We start from the raw sequence: 23,406 nt of genomic DNA, 5'->3' as shown, positions 1-23,406 counted from the left end.
TTGAACTCGTAAAAATAGTGAGTCGAACCCGATATGACCCGACCTGAAACCAATCCTAGACCAGAGTTAATCCGAGTATTTGAGACCCGAAAACGAACATATAAACCAATATGGAGATGAACCAACCTGAATATAACCAATAAATTATTGACCTGAACTGAATTTGACCAGAAGCGAGATTGACCCAAAGCTATTTTAACCCGTTAAAACCCAAATATAATCCAGCTTGTTACTAACCCGACCTGAATTCAACCTGACCCTATAACTAACCCAACCTAAATTCAACTTGATCTATTACTAACTTGACCCGAAAATCAACTCGACTTGTTGAATAAAGTAGAGTATAAACTTATCTTAGCTATTTTTCTAAATTAAGCGGAAATAATGGTCGTGTTTGGGGAAAAGCTGAAGCTAAAAGTTGAACCTAATTGTGTTAGCTGATTTTAACTAGCTGATTATATTAACTGATTTGATTAACTTATTTTATTAGCATATTGTAGAAAAGTGTTTGGTAAATAGGTGATTGTTTAAAGGTGATTGATTAAGTGAAATGACCAATAAGCTAATTGAGGGGTAGGTGGTTCATATAGGTTTTTTTTTTTTTTAATTAAATGGGGTATAAGTGTCATTTCACCATAAGAATTGAATAACCTAATTGAAAAAACTCCTAAAAGGAGCTTTTTAAAAAAGAGACTATTCAGTGGAATAAGCTCTTTAAATAAGCTTCCCACCAAACACTTTGAATTAGCTTATTTAACAGTCAATAAGCTAATATTGATCAAATAACCTAATTTTGCTCAAATAAGCTAGTTACCAAACACAATCGATTTGAATATAATAGAGTATGAACTTATCTTAGCTTATTTAAACTAAACTTATCTTAGCTTATTTAAACTAAACTTATCTTATTCGAATCTATATGAGTTTAATATATGGAGTATTATCTAAAAATATTTATACTGTAATTATTAACTTGAATTTGAACTAGCCTGAAATTATTTACACTAAAATAAGCATAAATAAAAAAAAAATGTGAATACAATATATTCTAAATTTATCTTACCTTATTACACTAAACTTTTTTATCTTATCCGAATATATATGATCATAACTAAACCCGATGATAATCTGACCCGAATAATTTACATGAACCCGATCATGACCAAGCTTGTTCAAACACGAGAAAGTGGTGACCCGAAATGGAGTTGTTAAAAGCTTACCCGAACCAAAAATTTACCCAACTCGATTATGGTGACCCGATCCCGATATGACCCAATCTGAAAGTCTAAATCCAACTCTAAACCCGACTTAAACCAAGTATTTAAGACCCGAATCTGAACATGAAATGACCAAATCTGAAACCAACCCGAGATCTGAGTTAACCCAAGGTTTCAATACTAGAACCGAACGTGACCCAACTTGAATAGAACCCGCAAATTGTTACCCTAAGCCAAACCCGACCTGAACCTATGAATGACCCTTACTCGTTATAATTAGGTATGTCAATGGGGCGGGGCGGGTCGGATGTTGGCCTTCCCATCCCCATCCCCTCCTAACATTTTCATACCCATCCCCATCCCCGCGGCGGGTCCAATATTCATCCTCATCCTCGCGGCGGGTTCAATATTCATCCCCATCCCCGCGGCGGGTCCAATATTCATCCCCATCCCCGCCCCGACGTGTACAACTCCAAAACCATCCCCGCCCCACCCCCCAGTTGGATATTCATCCCCACCAAAGACCCACCTAATCCCCACCCAAGACCCACTTAATCTCCTTCTCTCAAATACACAATCCTACATAATTAACACGAATTATAATAATAATAATAACATTCTTAAAATTACACACCTTTTTATTTATAATATAAGTATAGTATAAAGTATTATAATTAATATTTTATTTCACGTAATTATTTTATAAAATAGTATAGAAGTATATAATTTTGCTTTTAAAGATATACAGACGTGGGTATGAGGTGGGGATGGGGCGGGTACAAAGTGGGGCGGGGCGGGTACAACTTAAAATCCACCCCCGCCCCATCACCCATGGCGGGTATGGTTTTTATCTCCATCCCCGCCCCACCACCCGCCAAACCAAGACCCATCCACTACAAAAATTTGGCCTTTTAGCAACAGGTGAAATCCGTTGCTAATTGCTAAAAATCCGTCGCTGGACATAGCTAGCTACGGATTTATCAACGGAATCACTCCGTTGGTAAAAACCTTGTCGCTAAATGAATTTAGAGACGGAAAAAAAAAATCCGTCGCTGGACTTAGCAACGGAAAAAAAATCCGTTGCTGGATTTAGCAACGGAAAAAATAAATCCGTCGCTGGATTTAGCAACGGAAAAAATAAATCCGTTGCTAGATTCAGCAACGGAAAAAAAAATCCGTTGCTAGATTCAGCAACGGAAAAAATGTTTTGAATCGAAAAAAAAGCTGCTATTTGGGTCGACCTCACTCGGGTCAACCCGACTCGGCTTTCCATGTAACGCTCCTTGAATCTCCAATCGCAATATTACTGTTAGTAGGAGTCGAACCCGTGACCTCAATGTCAAATATTGATACTCTTACCAACTATATCAAATATTATTTGTTTACTTTTACGCACATAATTGATAATAAATGAAAGAAATATTAGAGACGGAATTTAAAATCCATCTCTAGTTTAGAAACGGAATTAGAAAATCCGTTTCTAAATTAGAGACGGATTTGAAAATCCGTTTCTAGTTTAGAGATGAATTTAACTTACATAATTCGTCTCTAATGTAATATTTTAAATAATTAGTTTAAAAAATTATCTAGAGACGGAATAAAAAATCCGTTGCTCATATTAGCAACGGAAAAAAAAATTCCGTCTCTAACTTAGCAACGGAAAAAAAAATCCGTTGCTAACTTAGCAACGGAAAAAAAATCCGTCTCTAAATTTAGCAACGGAAAAAAATCCGTTGCTAGATTCATCAACGGAAAAAAAAAATCCGTTGCTAATTTAGCAACGGAAAAAAAATCTGTTTCTAATTTAGAGACGGATTTTCAATTCCGTTGCTAATTTAGCGACGGAATTTTTAATTCCGTTTCTAAATTAGAAACGGATTTTTAAATTCCGTCGCTAAATTAATTTAGAGACGGATTTTTTGATTCCGTCTCTAATTTAGAAACGGATAAAATTCCGTCGCTAGAATTCCGTTTCTATATGGACATTTTTTTGTAGTGATCCCCGCCCCATTGGGGCGGGTCTCCTACTTGACCCGCCCCACTGACATCCCTAGTTATAACTGTTGAAACCCAAATTTAACCCGATCCGAATCTGACCCAAATTCAACCCGATCTGAATCAACCTAAACTCGATAGGATGTATGATCTAGTGTGACCCGACCCTAACCTGACCCGCATAGGTAATGCTATTAACCCGAATTAATTAACCTGACCTTAGTTGACCTGACTCAAACCCAATCCGAAATACCCGAATTGTCAGCGTTACTAATTATTGGGGGCTTCTTATTGATGAACAATGCTAGTAATACAACAACCTTTTTTTAAATTATGTAAAGAGTTGGCTCAAGTGATAAACAACTTAAGGGATTACGACCCATTTTAAATCCGTTTATATTAGTAATGAGAATGAATTTAGTGTAATTTGACAGCTAAAGTGCTAAAAACTTGACGTCGCTTAAGGAAGCTCTTGAATTTGTATCTCATCGTATGCAAAAAGCCTTATTAGAAAACTCACCCATCATAGGCCAAGTGTACGTGCGACCCGAATCGAATTCAAATGTAGTCGAAGGTAAACTTCGATGAATGTAATCGGGGGGCATCCTAAAAAAAAATCTCAATTTATTCCTTTGACAGCTACTTAATGCTTTTCCCTAACCCTTTTTAACCGTGTTGAGTAAAATGCAATTGTACATAAGAATTGAGAGAATATAATGGATGTACAAAAAAAGGAAAAATATGTCGATGGGCTCCACTAGGATGAGATTTTAAATATTTATTTGGTGGTTAACACGAAATATGTATTTGGAAAATTTGTAAATAGCAGCCATTGAATTTTGTATTTTGCAAATTGCAGCTATTTAAAAAATAAAATGCAAATTGCAACCCAAAAGTTCTTAGTAATTGTAAATTGCAACCCGATCCAACTTTTTCATGGGTTTGCGTGATGAAAAATATTCGGTTAAGGTTTTAGGGGCCATTTAAGCACTTAAGGATCCGAATTGAGCTCGGAATTTAAAAAAAAAAAATATCTTAAGTGCCTAGTTTTTTTTTATAACAATTTAATAATAATATTTTTTTTATAAATGATTTAAATAATAATAGTTTTAATTTTTATAATTTTTTTTATTACTCCCTCTATCCCAGTTTACTTGCAACATTTTGACTTGACACGTTTTTCGATGCACATGTTTGACTGCTGATATATTTTATTATATATTTATATAAGTTATAAAAAGTTTATATTAAGAAACTATACATTAAAATAGACCCAACAACATCCTATATGCTTACATTGAGTTTCATATACTCCCTCCGTTTTTAAATACTTGCTTCATTTCTATTTTTTGCACTATTCATTTATCCTACTTTGACTAATGTTTGTGATTTATACATAAGAAAAAAATAGTCTTGTGGGTACTTGTGTGGAATCATCTAAATGAATAGATTATTAATTTTCAATTGTTAGAATTTATACTTATTAATAATTAAAGATATTAGTGATCAAAGATTAATATCGGCATGCGTGTTCAAGAGAAATGAAACAAGTATTTTAAAACAGAGGGAGCAATAGTTAAAAAAAATGGTCAAAGGAAGATGTGTGAATAGTGCAAAAAGTCAAACCGTTGTGGGTAATTTGAGACGGAGGGAGTAATATTTATTTTTTTTATGACTAATTTTTAATTTGCATATTCTATACCACTATATATATTGTTTTGTTATTAGAATTAAGAGAAGCATATATATATATATATATATATATATATATATATATATATATATATATATATATATATATATATATATATATATATATATATATATATATATATATATATATATATATATGTTTCTTATATTTTACACACACACTTTACATGTGTTTTTTAGCTTTTATGTATAACTAGAAAGCAGAATAAATAGGAGATGATTTGCTGAATACTTTTCATATTTATCTATTGAAAAAAATTTAAAATTTTGAAAAAAATTAATTCACAAAGGTGGGCCCTCAAAAAGGGATTTAAGTTGTCACTCAGGGTGCTAGCCTGCCCTGATATTTTGTTAATCTTAGCCTTTTGTGCTACTATGGTGAAAGCTCGATCTGCGGTGTGGTTTACAACCCAAAACGAAATCAAACCATATTAATACGTTTGAGATTTTTTAAATTGCACTGCACCATATTACTATTAGGTCCAAAATAAACCACACCTTTTTTTTTTTTTTTTTTTTTTTTTTTTTTGGGCTTAGTGTTTTGGGCTTTGATTAGTAATTTTTTTGGATATGATTTCATAAATACAAAGTAGGAAAATTTGTCAGAAAAAACCTTTTAAAAGGCTCATTTTGCAAGAAAAAAACCTTTTAAAGCATTCTTTGTTACAAAAAACCACTACGATCAGTTTTTTGTTGAATGAAACCTGAGTCCTCTTTTCCGTCATTGACCAAGGATTCCAGCCGTTTACTCCCTTATTTTCCTACTTGTTGCCCTTTGTTTTGTTATTTACACTCCCCTTTTTAATTGTTCCCCTAATTTTCCCTCCAACTTAATCACTATGTATTCCTTCTCTCTCTCTCTCTCTCTCTCTCCTCTCCTCCATGAATGCTCTGCTAAATTATCACATCAAATTGTGTTTCTCTCTCTCTCTCTCTGCTCGCCATTAATAAGGTAAGTGTAAAGTAATCTCTTTTTAAACTCGAAAATTGCCAAGAAAAATTGGGGTTTTACTTCATTCAAGACAAGCAAAATTGCTAAATTATTTTTTTTTTTTACTGTTTTCAATGGGTAAAGGACGAAGGAAGACAAAGCTTGGACGCAAATCAAAGTTTCCCAATTACGTAGTGAAGTACAAACCCAGGTATGTTCTTCATTTGCGCAATTTGCTTGTCAATTGGTAGATTATATCACTAAAAATCAGCGTAATTCAAACATAATTAACCTAATTGGTGTTGCCTGATCTGCTCGTTGATTTTGACCTGTGTTGGCTGAAATGATACATGCAAACTTGTTTTGATTGCTTTTAATTTGATTGGAATTGTGAAATTTTTGCCCCAGAATATTGAATTTCTAGAATTTTGTTGTTGTTGTTGTGTTTGTCAGGTTTAATGGTAGAGTGAATGTGTTTGAACCTCGATTTAAATTCATGGAACCCATTAACATTAGGATGTACTATTGTGGTCATTTTGTGACTAAGAAAAACACTACAACTTATGAGAGGAAACCAAATGTAGACCCAACAAAGTGGGGGATAGCATTGCGTGTGAATGTGGAGGAGGTTTGCTATTTTGAGTTTGCATACTGGATTAAGTCTGATTTAGGCTTTGATGAGATTGGGGAAATTTGGTATAGGAAAAAGGGATGTTCTTTACACACTGGGAGGCTAGAATAGGGGGAGATAAGGACATAGCAGATCGAGTTTCTTGAAGCACCTGAGAATGATGGCTTTTATCACCTATATGTTGTGCATGCAGAGAAGGTGGATGATGTTAATAGGAGGTTAATTTATGGGTCAGATGTTGGTTTTTACACAGACAGTGAGAGCACAAGTGAGAAAGGCAGTGAGATGGCAAGTAATGAGGTTAGTGGGTCATTAAATAATGTAGAGGGGGGTCCACAAACACATGAAAAGCATGACTTCCAAACTAAAAACCCTAGATCTGAGCTGCCTGGTACTCAAGCTTCATTTCACTAAACAGTTTTTGAAAATGTTCACCCCTCCAAAACAACAAAGCTTCCAATTTTTTCTGCAACCAAAAAACCACCCACTCAAATCATTGACATAAGTACCCCTTCCAATTCTGCCAATAGCTTTCCTGTTCTTCCAGATTTAGGGGTCCTTCCTACACTGTCTACTTTGCTAGAAACCAACCCAAAAATAGCCAATCAACAGTTGATGGTCAGTGCTTATGAAACTACAAACTTGAGTGAGGCAGAACAAACTAAGGAGTTACCAGGGGGTGAGGAGTTAGCAAGGGGTGAGGATATTGAGCTAGATGATGCTATAAGTGAGAATGACTATGAGGACAAAGATGATGATAATTTGTTTGATGAGTTTGTAGATCATGACATACAAGAGAGGGTGACTAGGAGTTTAGGGGGTCTGTTAAATGCAGTTGTAGCTGATGATGGTGGATATGATGTTGAGGATGGTTTATAGATTGGGAATGATGAGGACATTGTGGATTCAGATTGTGAAGTTGTTAGTGAGGTAGGTTTAGATGATGAGGGGCAAGTGTATCCTGAGTTCAACCTAGAGGTTGATTTCAAGGGCAAAGTGGTGTTGACTAAAGGCTTGAAGTTCTCAACTAACAAGTGCTTGAGGAGGGCTTTACAATATCATGCTATTGACCATGGTTATGACTACTATTTTCTACACAACAACAACCAAAGAGTGAGTGCATATTGTGCTCATAGATGTGGGTGTCCTTGGAAAAGAGCTAGGATTTTAGAATGTACATGTAAGGAAAAAAGAAAGTGTAGGTTTAAGATACATTGCAGAAAGTTAAAAGGTGAGGCAACTTGGGAAATTAAGAGTTTAAGGCTTAAGCATATATGTGGGCACCAACATAAGAACTCAAAGATAACTTCACAGTACCTAGCTGAGAGGTACCTTGAAGACTGGAGGGATGACCCCACATGGAAGTTAGGTGCATTCATAAAAAGGGCAAGAAGAGAGTGTAGAGTAGAAATAGGCTACTACTTAGCATGGTATGCTAGGCAGAGGGCTTTCAAGATGATTTTTGGGGATGCTGATTTAGAGTATGAGAAGGTTTGGGATTATGCAACTGCCATATTGAAGTATAACCCAGGTAGTACAGCTGTTGTGAAGGTAGATGGAGTGCAGAACCCCCAGCCTGTATTCCAGAGGTTATATGTGTGCTTGCAAGCCTGCAAGCAGGGATTCATGGCAGGATGCAGACCTATCTTCGGAGTGGATGGTGCTCACTTGAAGGGGGCATATCAAGGCATCCTTTTGACAGCAGTAGGGAAAGATGGAAACAACAACATCTTCCCTGTAGCCTGGGCAGTAGTTGAGGTTAAAAATGGAGAGACTTGGACATGGTTTTTAGAGCTACTATGGAAGGACATAACATCAGTTGTGACACTGTCACTTGGGTTCATGAAGCTGATGAACTCATTTACATGAGTGACAGGCAAAAGGTAGTTATGTTGCTTACAAGTCAGTCCAATTCTCATATTATAATCCAATTAAGTATGGTTATTGCTTGCTGGAACATTTGAAACAGGGTCTATTGGATGCATTTGCTACAGTGATACCTGATGCAAATACTAGGTACTGCTGTAGGCACATTTGGAGCAATTTCAAGAACAAATTCCCTGGGACTGTCTACAAGGAGCATTTTTGGAAAGCTGCAAGGTCAACCACAGAGGTACATGGCATAGTGTAGTATTGTTTGGTTACATATGCAAAATTGTTCCCAGATTCTAACTTATGTATTGTTTTGTTTGGTTGTCCAATAGCATCATTTCAAGCAGCATATGGAACAGATGAAGAAGCTGAGTGCAGATGCATACAACTACTTAAATGCCATTCCACCTACTCATTGGTCAAGACACAAGTTCAGCTCTCACTCCAAGTCAGGAATGCTCTTGAACAACTGTTGTGAGAGCTTCAACAATGTTTTGAGAGAAGCTAGAACAAAGACTATTCTGAAACTGATGGAGTGGGTAAGAAGATATGTTATGGGAAGATTCTTTGCAAAAAAAGAAGGGCTCAAGCATTTCACTGGTTTGATAATGCCAACTGTTTTGAAGTTTGTGCATACAGGTTTGCAACAAGTGTCCAACATGAGGGTTACTCAAGCTGACTTGATGGAATTTAAATGTGATGACTCAGAACTTATGTTGTCAACCTAGAAACCAAAGCTTGCAGCTGCAATAGATGGACACTTATGGGTATTCCTTGCTGGCATGCACTTGCTTGTATTCAATTGAGAAAGCTTGACATAGAGCAATTCATCCACCCAGCTTATCATGTGGAGACATATACCAAGACATATGCTCCAACCTTTAAAGCAATGTCAGGTCATCCACAATGGGAAGTCACCCCTTATCCAAGACCATTACCTCCTGCTCACAGAAACTTACCTGGAAGGCCTTCAACTAAAAAGAGAAAGAAAGAAGCTACGGAAGAGAAAAAAGTGAAGAATGTGAGAGGGCAAAGGTGCAAAACAAATGCTCTAACTGTGGTGGGTTGGGGCATTACAAGAATAAGTGCCCAACCCCACCTGTTGAGAAGCCAAAGAGGCCTCCAGGAAGACCAAAGAAAGTTGCAGCATTAGGGCAACCAGTAGCAGGGCAAGCAGCAGAAGCTACCTCATCCCAAGCTTCACATCAGTCTATCTCACTGTCTGCACCACATGGGACCCAGAATGCTAATTGAATATTGCCATGAAGCTTAACATGTTTATTTTTTGGTAAAACAATTTATGTGAACAATGTTGCTACTTTTTGCTTTACCAAGCTTAACAATATTGCTACTTGAAACTCATTTTTTGTGAACAAACTCATGATGTGGAGATCTGTTTATGATCACATCAAGTTGTGTAATGTTATGTGTGATTTGCAGATTCTTGTAGCTTTAAATATGCTGTTTTTGCTTGCTCTTTTTTGGGTTATTTATAACACTAATCAAATAGAATAAAGGAGTAAGTAAGGAACATGAACCAAAAAATGATTGATACCAAAAGCTTGTTTTTTTATTTCATATAAAGGGGTACAAAATACACCACATTCTTAGCTTTTCAATTAACTTAAACCCCCCCACCAAAATAGCATAGTCTACTTAGCTAAAATCAACAACTGACCAACCTTTAGCCCCTACATACTTACCAAACCAGCAGCCCTAGCATTCTAACTACCCAAATATTTTCATCAACACCACACTAACAAACACAGAGACAACAACACAAAAGACAACTAGCTTATACCCCCAACATCTCTGGAATAGAGCTTCTTTGCATTCCCCTGTGAAGAATATTGTGATCTTCAAGGCAAGCAAGTCTAGCCTTCACAATAGTCAACTCGGTTGCCCTCCTATGCCTCTCAGCAAGTAACACATTAATCACCTCACGCTGCCACTCTGTTTGCTCCTCATCCAGCCATTTGAAAGCTAGTGTTGCAACCTCTTTATCCGGTGTCGTGGTTGTACTTTTTGCAAGCCTCGAACCTTCTTCCCGGATTTTCATGAGTCCAGGAGGTCCTCTTCGCATAGGGAAAACCACATCCGCAATTCACCATTTTACCTACAAAATTAAACAAAAAAACAAAGGTATTAGGATAAGAGAAGAACGCAATTAGAGATTTGAAGAATACAACTGTGAAAGAATTTGATGAAGAGTCCTATTTTGCCTATTAATTGATCTGATTTTGGGGGAAAAGTTGCCCTAAATTCGGGTTTAAGTGATTTTACACTATATATAGGAGGGAAATAAGGGAAACAAAAAAAAAACGAGGGAAAATGTAGTTACTATAGGCTGCAAGTAGGAAAATAAGGGAGTTAACGGCTGGAATCCTTGGTCAATGCCAGAAAAGAGGACTCGGGTTTCATTCAACAAAAAAACTGATCGTAGTGGTTTTTTTTAACAAAGAATGCTTTAAAAGGTTTTTTCTGAAAAATTTTCCTACAAAGTATTGGGCCTGAAATTAACACAAATTTGCAAATTCAAAGGTACTAGACCCGCGGAACCAAAGGGATTGTAAAATGCCGAAATATAAAATGAACTGATCCACTTTATAATTTATATGAATGGGGTTTGGGCTTTGGGTGTATAAGATATTGGGCCTAAATTTCGGTTTAAAGTTTGGTTTTTGGTTTTTCTAAACCTAAAATCGAAACCACACCGTAAGTCGTATTTTTTATTTTGCCAAACTAAGTTGTACCGTATTTTTTTTTAAATCGAACTATATTATTTATTTGGTTTGATTTATAGTTTGACCTAGTTTTAAACCAAATTACTTTCATCCATATATGCCACTTGGCCCACCATATACCCTACAACATGCCATACCCAACAAAAACTTGAAGTGATCCGGTTTGAAATTTATTTTGATGGGTGAAATAGTTTAAAATGACTCAAATCATAATTGACCAATCCAACCCAATTAGACCAATTCAGACCAGTACAATGACCCAATAATTAGCATATCTATTTTGCTTGAATGTGCGATTCCATGTCTCATATTTCTCCCTGATCTAATCTTATCTGATATTTTAGGAAGAGGCAATGCATTAAAGTATTTGTTACACTACTGTTTAAATGAATTTTACAAGTTGTAATTTATTACTAATCGTTTATCACGCTGAAACAAAAGTCAATACAAATGCCAATAATCTTAATTTGCTATTTAAAAGAAACAAAGTACAAGCATGATCATGTTTAAAGATGTTTCTTCAGCAACTAAACATCATTGGCTAATACATAATAAAAATAACTAAAAATCATAAGCATATAAACAAGGAATTCTATATTTCAAACATAGAACAATCTTATTGATTATTTGTCAGAAAGAACAAAATCATAGTCTTGTGACACATATTCTCAGTTTAACACCAAAAAAAAAAAAAAAAAAATATATGCAAATGGAAGTTAAATTTGGACTACCCATTCAGTTCTCTGCTGAAGCTGCAAGCTTGCTTGCCTTAATACTATTTCTCTACTGTCTGTTTCGACGAAAACAAAAGGCGGATACTAACGGAAAACTCCCTCAACCATCTAGTTCATGGCCTTTAATAGGCCATCTTCATCTTATGAAAGGACTACCTCACATAGTCTTGGGGAAATTAGCAGATATATATGGTCCAATTTTCATGATTAAGCTCGGTGTACAACGAGCCTTGGTCGTGAGCACAGCAGAGATGGCGAAAGAGTGCTTAGGCGGCACCAATGACAAGGTATTTTTAAATCGTCCCCAAACAATCTTTGTAGAACACTTGGCTTACAATGGTGCTATGTTGGGGTTTAGCCAATATGGTCAATATTGGCGTGAGATTCGTAAGATTACTACTATCGAGCTGCTGTCAAACCATCGAGTAGAGATGTTTAAAAATGTCAGGGTCTCTGAGGTAAGATCAGCCATGAAGAGTATATCAGATGTAAGGTCTGAATCAACTGACATGAAACAATGGTTTACTGATGTAAGTATGAACACTATTGTAAGATTAATTTCGGGCAAGTCAATGAAGGAATGTTACCAAGGAGAAGAATATAACAAGTGTCTGAAGGTATTCAGGGATTTCTTCGAGTTGGCAGCTGTATTTGTCCCTGCTGATGCGCTGCCCTTCCTGAGGTGGTTTGATATTGGAGGGTACGAGAACAAAATGAAGAAAGTTGCAAAAGAGATTGATCATATAGTCGAAAGGTGGTTGGACGAGCGTAAAAACAGAGGAAGCTCCAAAGAGGCACAAGGAAAGCTAGATTTCATGGATGTGATGCTTGGTATTTTCGAGACAGGACAGGAAACGACTTCCAAATTCGAAACTGATACAATCGTTAAAGCCACTTGCACGGTAAGAACTTTTATTTTTAGTTTTTACTCATTTTTCAAATTTGGTTTCAGTATTAAGCGTATATGATGGATTCTTAAATAAACTTAGTCTAATCTTTCGACAAAAACATAGAAGATATTGACAGCATGTTTTCATTATTTGAGGATCATGTTGTGAATTGAGCTTATGTGGTCTGTGATTTGAAGTAATTTTGAGACTTTCATAACGAGGTAAGAACAAATTCTTCAGAGTTGTCTACAATTCAGAGATGACAACTCAACTGCTTGGTAATTTGGTATAATTTGGAAAATTTAACATGAATAAGTTTTACAACAATATTATCTAATTGTTAATTAATAAGTTTCCAACCTGGAAACAATTTAACATTTGTGTTTATTGACTAATTCATACTTGGTATTTTACTAACCAAGAAAGGATATATTGCTTCCTAATGTCAGATATAATGATCAATACTCGTAGTAAAATAATTATGATATGTTATATTACTCTTCTACTTGGTAGGCTATGATTTTAGCAGCAGTAGACACTACATCAGTAACCTTAACATGGGCACTGTCACTGCTACTCAACAATAAAGATGTCCTGAAGAGGACTCAAGCTGAACTCGACACCGTGGTAGGAAAAGAAAGGCAAGTGGAAGAATCAGACCTCAAGAATTTAGTCTACATGCAAGCAGTTCTTAAGGAGGCTATGAGACTATATCCTGCTGTGCCACTCTCAGTCCCTCGAGAAGCCATCACAGACTGCACTGTCGGCGGTTACAGTATTCCAGCTGGTACACAGCTCTTTGTTAATCTATACAAAATACAGAGAGATCCTCAAGTTTGGGAAAACCCTTTAATTTTTCATCCTGAAAGGTTTCTCACAACTCACAAAGAGTATGATGTTCGAGGCCAAAATTTTGAACTTATGCCCTTTGGAAGTGGAAGGAGAATCTGTCCTGGTATATCATTCGCCCTTGCGGTTATACAGTTTACACTAGCTAGTTTACTCCATGGATTTGACATCTCGATTCCATCGGATGAACCTGTCGATATGACTGAGGGTTTTGGAATAACCAACCTCAAAGTTACACCACTTGAAGTCATCCTCAGGCATCGCCAACCTAAAAACCTTTATAATTGATATTTATTATTGTGTATGTCCTATCATTAGTGTACTAAACTGCTAATATTCGTAAACTTTCACAGTATATTTTTGCTTAATTGGTCTTTTAAGATTTTCATCCATGTATCATGTATAAACTAACTTATTTTCAAATGTAGAATATTAGATTACTTTCAAATGTTTAGGAATAGAAGTATAGAACATAAAACTAGCTTAGACTCTCTTTTTACTCCTGATCATTGAGAACTTTGAAGATATTTCTTAGATAACTCGATCTTTGCCCATCAGAGTACCTAAATAATTTTCACAAGATTTCACCGGCTTGCAGCTCCTATCTAAGTAGCCTAGCACTTAAAAGGTTTCAAAGGCTTGGTTGTGCGCTTATGCCCATAGTGGCATCAAAAACCTTTGTATACATCCGATTTACACTAATATTAGTGTACATAGAGCTGTATAAGGGTAACTTTTAGTTAATTTTAGGGTAACTTTTTGCCTGTTTTTGGGTAACTTTAAACATAATACAATTTTTATATAAATAGACAACAAGAAAAGTTTTATAAAGGTAATTTAATTACATTCAATCACTAATAATTGATTTTTAGTCATTTAAAATGTGATTCTTTACTAATAAAGTGTAGATAATTTTTATTTGAATTGGGTTACTTTTATGCATATTGGGGTAACTTTTATTCATTTCAGAGGTAACTTTTAGCTATCTTTGTAATGGATGTACAATAATTATTGTACACCGGATTTTTTTAAAAGTTTGTGCAGTTGCATATAGACAGAGTGACAATAAAATAAGTGAACCAATTGGCTCTGGTGTAGTGGTGATTGGGACTACACTTGGTAGGGAGGACTCGTGTTCGATCTCCCGCAACAACAATTGGGATGAGACCTGAACCTAACCACCCATAACTGATCCCCGAATTCGGATTAGTCCAAAGGGTGAACCGGATAAAATATCAAAAAACAAAAAAAAAAAAACAATAAAATAAGTGACATTCAAATAAATCAAAATCTTTCCTTAGGGGTGTGGCATAGATTAATCAATAACTCCTAAGCCTTGTAAATAGCGGGTGTGTTAAAGTTAGTGCTTCAAGTTTGTGGTTAATTAGCTTCTTTAGCTTTAGGATAAATATCTTAGTTTGTTTAATTTAGAATTAGTCAAATTAATTTAGTCATGTGTTAACTAATTGTTAGTGGGTGTTAGTGGACTTGTTAACTAAGGGGTCGTTTGGTTCACACGAGGGAATCGGAATGGAATGAACAAAGGGAAAGGAGAAGAATGGAATGAAAATACCCTTTTTTTGCTTTGTTGTTTGTTTTTAAAACAAGGGAATCAATCCCACCACCACACCACCACCACCCCAACCACCACACCACCACACAATTCATATGGTTTTCATCATTCCCAGCAACGTAACCCCTCGCCGGCCCTCCCCCTCCCCTCGCCGCCCTTAGCAAACTCTCCCCCACCACTCGCTGGGCCCAAAACGACGAATCTCACCCTCGAAAAACCTCCCTTAGGGTTTTCGGAGGTTTTTCGAGGTAGGGGAGGCCAGGGGTTTTTGGGCGGCGAGGGGAGGGGGTTTTGAGCGGCGCGCGTTTATCGGTGGGCGATGAGGGGAGGGGAAGGGGCGGCTAGGGTTTCGCGGGTGGTGGGAGAGAGATCAGGGCTAGGGTTTTGCGGGGCTAGGGGTGGTTTTTGCGTGGGAGGGGAGGGCGGCGAGGCTTGGGGGAGGGGCGGTGGTGGTCGGGGTAGGGGCGGCGGTTGTCGGGCTGGTTTTCCGGTGGTGTTGGTAGGTATGAAGGTGGTGATGTGGTGGTGTGAAGGTGGGTAGGGAAAGGGAATGGGAAAGTCTAGAGGGGTGGGGAATGGAGTTGGAAGGATTTGGGGTAATGGGGAGGTAATGGGAATGATTAAAAGTGCTAAACAAACATCAACAAAAGGAATGAGGCCAGTTGATTCCCATTCCCTTTCCTGATTACCCCCAACCAAACGGCCCCTAAGTATTTGGATTATAACGTGGAGTACCAACTTCCTAGTTAGTTGCTTTATTTTAGCTATTTGGTTTAACTTTTTTTTTTTTTTTTTTTTTTTTTTTTTTTTTGGTGCAAATTTGGTTTAACTTGTAAAGGCTATTTAAATGGCCTAACTTTCTATTATTGAATGAATTAGAAAGCATCGGTTTTACTTTAACGTTTCTCTTCTAGCCTTTTGCTTTCTTATTTCCAACAGGGTGTAACTTAATTTTATTGTAAGATGGTTAGTTTAAGGACAATTTTAACTATTTTTATGGTAATTTAAGCCCTTAAAAGGTAACTTTTAATTTATCATTAGTTTGAATTTTTTTTTAATGTGTAAATTCTTATACATTCGTGATTACATAATATAAAAGTAATAAATTTTGTAGTATAAAAGATAACTTTAAATATTTTTAAGGAAATAAACACTTTAATAATCCCAACTTTCGATTATTCCGCAACAATACCACCAACTTTCACCTGTATTTTCTTTTTTCAATCCTAAACCGTTCAACGAAAGTCAATGACCTCTTATTCTAGGTAACTTGACACATGTCAAGTTGTAATTGGTTCAAAAAACTAAAATAATTGAAGAAAAATTCAATTAAAAAAAAAATTAACCCAGCCAAGCCACCATTAGCCCACAACCGCTGCCGGTAGTCACTCACCCCAAACCACTATCTCCATAGCTCTTGCCCCCAAAGCCTCCCCAGAAATTTCCCTACTACCGCGAATTGAAACAGGCCCACTCTGCCTTCCCCCACCCCCTGAACTAGCCATAGCCAAAAACCTTGCCATGAAACCGCCAACTGTAAAACTCGAAACCACCATATAACCATAGCCGACGACCTTGAAACCGCCACCCATAACCCTCGAAACCAACTGTAACAACAACGTAAACCCTGACCTTCGAAATCACTTCTCCAACCCCCCAAACCACAAAAAATGCAGCCCCCTCACTTTCTCTCTCCTTAAATTGTCGGAAAAAGCAAATGAACAGAGTGAGGGGAAGGTTGTTGTTGCATGGAGGGAGGGAGAGAGGTAAAAAAATTGGGGTTAGGGGATCAAAGAGGGCAATTTAGGAGTAGAGGTTACCGATTGGGGAAGGGCTGCCACTTGATGGCCGGTGGTCTTTGGGTTTTTTTGGTTTTTGTTTTTAATTCTAATTAATTTATATTTATTTTTGTGCATTGTGGGTAGACATGGCAATTCTGACCCAAGCTTGATGACCCGATCCGAATGACCCGACACATGACTCAAAATTGACCCAATACAAAGACCTGAAATTGACACGAGCCGACCCATACCCAACCCAAAAATAGAGTTGACCCGACATCCGAATTGAACCCATCAAAAATTGACCTGAATTGTTTGACTCGAACAAACCCGATACCTGATATTGACCCAAACAGACCCAATACTATCCCAAACTAAAATTACCTTATTGAACTATAAATGTCTGGTGCCAAAAATAATTCAAATTGTCCATCTTCAATTGTAGCTACCCTCATAAACCGAATATGTAGCTCTTATTATAACAATAATAAAATATAAAATTATGATTTGAGTAAGATCCAAAAATGGAACAACTCGAACATAACCCGACTTGATTTTGACCCGACCCAAATATGACCTAACCATACTTGAATAAAAAATGATCCGACCTGAAATTGACCTGACTTGAACTAAACCCGATACCTATCCGAGCTATGCCCGAAACCCAAATGACCCAACCCGACCCATACATGACTTGAATGTTAACTGACTCGACCTATACCCGACCCGAGCAACCCATTTGCCAAGTCTAATTATGGGTATTGATAGTTTATGTGTAGCTTTTGATGGTTTAAGGCGAGAATAAAAGTAATTGAGTAATTAGGTAACTTTTGATAGTTTAAGAGTAATTTTATGAGAATAAAAGTAATTAGGTGTAAGAAGGCTAACTTTTATAGAACTAATGGTAATTTTGTGATAATACTGGTAACTTTTGGTAACAATAACATGATGTACACTAAACTTATTGTACACCCGATACATGCAAAAACTTTTATAATTATTATAAGATAAACTAAACAAAGCCTTTATTTTTGATGACCCCAAAGTGCAACCACAAGTTTGATTGTAGTCGAGGTTTCCTCCTAATCTGACCCAAAACAACGAACTCCACCTAATTTGGAGTGAGCCAATCTAGTTTTTAATATGCAAAGTGAAATAATTTAACTTGACTCAAATTTGAAATGATCCGACCTAACAAGACTTGGATCGAACCAGATTGATGACCCAAAAATTTGCATAGATGTTTTTGCTCGAATTCGTCATTCCATGTTGCATAATCCTAGATCTAATCTGATATGTCAGGTAGAGGCAATACATTAATGTATATGCTACATTATTGCTTTAAATGAATAAAATAATTTGTAGCTTACTAATCGTTTATCACGATGCAAACAAAAGTCAATGCAAAGTGCCAATAATTTTTCTATATTAGTATAAAAGAAACAAATTACATGCATCATCATGTTTATTTAAAGATGTTTTCTTCAGCAACTAAGCATTATTAATTGGCTAATTCCCTAATAAAATATTTAATCATATCATATAAAAAAATCCAATTATACAAAGAAGTGATCGAACTATCTCCTAAAAGAAAAAATCTTGTTAATAAGTTGTCTGAAATCAAAAAAATAAAAATTTCTCAAGATACATATTCTTATTTTTAGCACCAAAAAGAGCTCTAAATGCAAATGAAATTTGAATTTGGACTACCCATTCAGTTCTCTGCTGAAGCTGCAAGCTTGCTTGCCTTAATACTATTTCTCTACCGCCTGTTTCGACGAAAACAGAAGGCGGATACTAACGGAAAACTCCCTCAACCATCTAGTTCATGGCCTTTAATTGGTCATCTGCATCTTCTGGGAGGACTTCCTCACATAGCCTTGGGAAAATTAGCAGATAAATATGGTCCCATTTTTATGATTAAGCTCGGTGTACAACAAGCCTTGGTCGTGAGCACAGCAGAGATGGCAAAAGAGTGCTTAGGCGGCACCAATGACAAAGTATTCTTAAATCGTCCCCAATCAATATTTGTAGAACATTTGGCTTACAATGGTGCGATGTTGGGGTTTAGCCAATATGGTCAATATTGGCGTGAGATTCGTAAGATTACCACCATCGAGCTGCTGTCAAACCATCGGGTGGAGATGTTCAAAAATGTCAGAATCTCAGAGGTAAGATCAGCAATGAAGAGTATATCAGATGTTAGGTCTGAATCAACTGACATGAAACAATGGTTTACTGATGTAAGTATGAACACTATTGTAAGATTAATTTCTGGCAAGTCAATGAAGGAATGTTACCAAGGAGAAGAATATGACAGGTGTGTAAAGGCATTCAGGGACTTCTTCGAGTTGGCAGCTGCATTCGTCCCTGCTGATGCACTTCCCTTTCTGAGATGGTTCGATATTGGTGGGTATGAGAAAAAAATGAAAGCCGCGGCAAAAGAGATTGATCATATATTGCATAAGTGGTTGGAGGAGCATAAAGAAAGAAGAGGATCAAAAGAGGAAGAGGGGAAGCTTGATTTCATGAATGTGATGCTTGGGATTTTCGAGACAGGACAGGAAACGCCTTCCAAATTCGAAACTGATACAATCCTTAAAGCCACTTGTGCGGTAAGAACTTTTTGCATAATTTTAAAATTTGAGTTTGATGACATCAATTTATTGGATGATCTTATTTTTTGACAAGAACAAAAAATTACACCAAAATCCTGTTTTGCTGCAGTATATCAATTAAGATTGTAGCTATGAATTAAACTTATTAGGCTGCCTTTGATTTGAGCTTACATTATTTGAGAATTTTTTACAGAGGAAAAGAATTTCTTCATACTTGTTTATTGTTTAGAGATGACATTTTTGTTGATTAGTAGAAATGAAATAAATATAATACTCATGTTTTACTTATTTCTAATTGATAAGTTTCCACCCTCTAATTATTATAATATGAAGTATATATGTAACATTATTTGTGCTAAATCATATTCTACTAACCAAGCTAGGAAAGGACTTAATATTTAATTTCTAATGTCTGATATAATAACCAATAATTAGATAAAAATGTTATGTTCTTCTACTTGGTAGGCAATGATTTTAGCGGCAGCAGACACTACATCAGTAACCTTAACATGGGCACTGTCACTGCTACTCAACAATAAAGATGTCCTGAAGAAGACTCAAGCAGAACTCGACAACGTGGTGGGCAACGAAAGGCAGGTGGAAGAATCAGACCTCAAGAATTTAGTCTACTTGCAAGCAGTTCTTAAGGAGGCTATGAGACTATATCCTGCTGTGCCACTTTCAGTTCCTCGAGTAGCCATCACAGACTGCACTGTCAGCGGTTACAACGTCCCAGTTGGCACACAACTCTTTGTTAATCTTTACAAAATACACAGAGATCCACAGGTTTGGGAAAACCCTTTAGATTTTCACCCTGAAAGGTTTCTCACAACTCACAAAGACTATGATGTTCGAGGCCAAAATTTTGAATTTATGCCGTTTGGAAGTGGAAGGAGGATCTGTCCTGGTATATCTTTCGCCCTTATGGTCATGCAGTTTACACTAGCTAACTTACTCCATGGATTTGACATCTCGATTCACTTAGATGAACTTGTTGACATGACTGAGGGTTTCGGAATAACCAACCTCAAAGTTACACCACTTGAAGTCATCCTCAAGCATCGCCAACCTGAACACCTTTATAAATAATCTTTATTTGTGTGAAGTACTGAAGTTATGTATGTCCTATAATTAGTGTGTACTAAAACTACTAATATTCTTTCACTATATTTTATATGTTTGATCTGATCTTTTAAGATTGTCATACTTGTATGAACCAGTTTGAATTATTCTTTAATTGTAGATTTTTTTAATGGGTAATGCTATATGCAGCCCTAAGGGCTGCATATAAGCATTTAATATCCTTCCTTTTTAAGTATTAAGTTGGTAATTTATCGACAATTCACGAGTAAATCGGTGTAATAAATGTTTATTTATTGTTAATTCTTTTCACTTTTAACTTCTTATATGCAGCCCTAAGGGCTGCATATATCTTTTTCCTTTTTTAATTTCTTCTAATGTTAAAAATAGAAGATAAAACTTTTGAGAGCGTTCGAAATCATCTTCCCTACACATCAATCCTATATAGAATGGCTTAATTTTTAGAAAATTATTAGAAATTTTTAAAGACAACACTGTTTGACTAAAATGTTACATTTGAATAAGGGGGCATGAAAGACAAAATGTCGGCCAGCAAACCATTTTATAACTTGTTCACTTTTACTCGCAAAAATTTGACAAAAGTTGTGAAAGTTTTTTTTTTTTGTCAAACTGCTGCAACTAAAAGTGAATGAAGGGAAGTATAAAGTTACTTAATACGAAGTGGCTTATGAAAGATGCTAAGTGGGTAGAAATTCATTGAAACAGAATTAAACAAATACAAGAGAATACAAAAAATGATCAGAATTTTCAAACAAAGGTATGCTCACTTGCCAACAAACATTTACCATGACAGCAATGCAAGGCAAACGTTATTAATCTCAAATTCATATCAAATCATGTCATGTTTTCCAGAAAACTATACTATATCACCAACATATAACCCCACTAACAATTAAATCAAATAATTATAAAGAACAGCAAATTACAGATAAGCTAGGAAAAATCTTCAAAGTATATATGATATTTCTTACTCTGTGGTCGGAATTGCACATTATTGTTTAAGACTGAAAACAGTAACAAAAAACTATTTACAACCAACATCTAAATTCAGAGTTTCAGACAACTAAACCGAATAGAAATAAGCTCTGAATGGAGTTTCACAACCCCATCAAGTTCTCGGTTGAAGCCGCCACAGGCGTGCTTGCGTTCATACTAGTCCTGTACTGCCTAGTAAGATGGAAAAAGAAGCATAATAAAACCAAATTTGATCCACCTGAACCATCAGGTTCATGGCCTATTATTGGCCATTTACTACTTTTAGGAAAACTCCCTCATGTAACCTTGGGAAAGTTAGCTGACAAATATGGTCCAATCTTTATGATCAAGCTCGGTTTCACACGAGCCTTGGTTGTGAGTTCAGCAGAGATGGCTAAAGAGTGCTTAGGTAAAAATGACAAAGTATTCTTAAGCCGGCCTCAGAAGATCTTTGTTGAACTCATGAGTTACAAATCGGCTATATGGGGTATGAGCCCATATGGCCAGTACTGGCGTGAGATGCGTAAGATCACCACCATCGAGATCTTATCCAATCATCGGATTGAGATGTTCAAAGATGTCAGGATCTCTGTAATACGATCAGCCTTAAAAGTCCTCTTCGATGATTGTAGAATCAAGGGAAGTTCGTCAGTTGAAATGAATCTATGGTTAAACGACATAAGCTTGAACATTATGGTAAGACTAGTTTCGGGGAAGTTGTTGAAGGAATTCTACCAAGCTGAGAAATGCAATGAGTGTAGTCAGGCATTCAGGGATTTCTTCGAATTGGCGGGTGCATTTGTTCCTGCTGATGCACTTCCCTTTTTAAGAAGGTTTGATATCGGAGGGTACGAAAAAGAAATGAACAAGGTTGCAAAAGAGATTGATCAAGTAGCACAAATGTGGTTGGAGGATCATAAGACAAGGATCTCTAATGTGGCTAAAGAAAAGGATTTTATAGATGTGATGCTTGGAATTTCCGAGACTCAACAGGAAAAGCTCTCCAAATATGATCAAGACACCATCATTAAAGCTGCTTCCATGGTAACAACTTTTTCATTCATATTCATATGATTAATTAGTTAACAAAATTTGATGTTTGCGAAACAGAGTAAGAACATAATTTGTTTTTGTTTGACTGATTAGACATTGATTTTAGCGGGTTCAGACTCGACATCAGTAACACTAACATGGGCACTGTCATTGCTACTCAACAATAAAGACGTCCTGAGGAAAACTCAAGCTGAACTAGACAATGTGGTGGGTAAAGAAAGACAAGTCGAAGAATCAGACCTCAAGAATTTAGTCTACTTACAAGCAGTCCTCAAAGAGACAATGCGACTTTACCCTGCAGGGCCGCTTTCAGTCCCAAGAGAAGCCATCACAGACTGCACCGTGAGCGGTTACCACGTGCCAGCAGGTACTCATCTCTTTGTTAATCTTTACAAAATTCACAGAGACCCTCGAGTGTGGGAACATCCTCTAGACTTTGAGCCTGAAAGATTTCTAACGACTTTTAAGGATTATGATGTTAGAGGCCAAAGTTATGAATATTTGCCATTTGGAAGTGGTAGGAGGATGTGTCCTGGTATATCCTTTGCTCTTCAGGTAATGCAATTTATGCTTGCTAGTTTACTCCATGGATTTGAGATCGCGACTCCATCAGATGAACCTGTCGACATGACTGAGCGATTTGGACTAACCAATGTAAAAGCCACACCACTTGAGGTTGTCCTCACACATCGCCTTCCTCACAATCTTTATTAGTAGCTATGATATTGC

At 36.5% G+C, this 23,406-nt stretch overlaps 4 protein-coding genes across 4 annotated transcripts; all 4 read left to right on the top strand.

The window, feature by feature from the left end:
- Positions 1-8,352: 8,352 nt before the first annotated feature.
- On the top strand, positions 8,353-9,613 carry LOC145637140 (uncharacterized). Its single transcript, XM_081688638.1, has 5 exons — positions 8,353-8,370; positions 8,457-8,600; positions 8,692-8,998; positions 9,088-9,380; positions 9,440-9,613. The coding sequence occupies exons 1-5, from the start codon at positions 8,353-8,355 to the stop codon at positions 9,611-9,613; spliced, it is 936 nt and encodes a 311-aa protein (XP_081544764.1).
- A 2,199-nt stretch (positions 9,614-11,812) lies between these two features.
- LOC145635113 (cytochrome P450 CYP82D47-like) lies at positions 11,813-13,961 on the top strand. The gene is made up of 2 exons (XM_081686399.1): positions 11,813-12,739; positions 13,241-13,961. The coding sequence occupies exons 1-2, from the start codon at positions 11,813-11,815 to the stop codon at positions 13,862-13,864; spliced, it is 1,551 nt and encodes a 516-aa protein (XP_081542525.1). The 3' UTR covers positions 13,865-13,961.
- Positions 13,962-18,618: 4,657 nt separating this feature from the next.
- On the top strand, positions 18,619-20,746 carry LOC145635112 (cytochrome P450 CYP82D47-like). The gene is made up of 2 exons (XM_081686398.1): positions 18,619-19,545; positions 20,014-20,746. Exons 1-2 carry the CDS (start codon positions 18,619-18,621, stop codon positions 20,635-20,637), a joined length of 1,551 nt encoding a protein of 516 aa, XP_081542524.1. The 3' UTR covers positions 20,638-20,746.
- A 992-nt stretch (positions 20,747-21,738) lies between these two features.
- Positions 21,739-23,391, top strand: LOC145635111 (cytochrome P450 CYP82D47-like). The gene is made up of 2 exons (XM_081686397.1): positions 21,739-22,668; positions 22,771-23,391. The coding sequence occupies exons 1-2, from the start codon at positions 21,739-21,741 to the stop codon at positions 23,389-23,391; spliced, it is 1,551 nt and encodes a 516-aa protein (XP_081542523.1).
- The last annotated feature ends 15 nt before the right edge of the window (positions 23,392-23,406 follow it).

Source organism: Chenopodium album, chromosome 6, assembly GCF_948465745.1.
Source record: "Chenopodium album chromosome 6, dcCheAlbu1.1, whole genome shotgun sequence".
NCBI classification, from domain to species: Eukaryota; Viridiplantae; Streptophyta; class Magnoliopsida; order Caryophyllales; family Amaranthaceae; genus Chenopodium; species Chenopodium album.
The sequence above is the reverse complement of the archived record's forward strand: the minus strand, read 5'-3'. Positions and strand labels throughout refer to the sequence as shown.

Bases quoted from the DNA above. Each gene is read 5' to 3' on its own strand.
- LOC145635112 (XM_081686398.1), top strand. From the start codon at position 18,619: ATGAAATTTGAATTTGGACTACCCATTCAGTTCTCTGCTGAAGCTGCA. The intron at 19,546-20,013 runs GTAAGAACTTTT...TCTACTTGGTAG, and splicing joins TCCTTAAAGCCACTTGTGCG to GCAATGATTTTAGCGGCAGC.
- LOC145637140 (XM_081688638.1), top strand. The intron at 8,999-9,087 runs GTTTGCAACAAG...TTGTCAACCTAG, and splicing joins TTTGAAGTTTGTGCATACAG to AAACCAAAGCTTGCAGCTGC. The intron at 9,381-9,439 runs GTGAGAGGGCAA...GGGCATTACAAG, and splicing joins AAGAGAAAAAAGTGAAGAAT to AATAAGTGCCCAACCCCACC.
- LOC145635111 (XM_081686397.1), top strand. From the start codon at position 21,739: ATGGAGTTTCACAACCCCATCAAGTTCTCGGTTGAAGCCGCCACAGGC. The intron at 22,669-22,770 runs GTAACAACTTTT...TTGACTGATTAG, and splicing joins TCATTAAAGCTGCTTCCATG to ACATTGATTTTAGCGGGTTC.
- LOC145635113 (XM_081686399.1), top strand. From the start codon at position 11,813: ATGGAAGTTAAATTTGGACTACCCATTCAGTTCTCTGCTGAAGCTGCA. The intron at 12,740-13,240 runs GTAAGAACTTTT...TCTACTTGGTAG, and splicing joins TCGTTAAAGCCACTTGCACG to GCTATGATTTTAGCAGCAGT.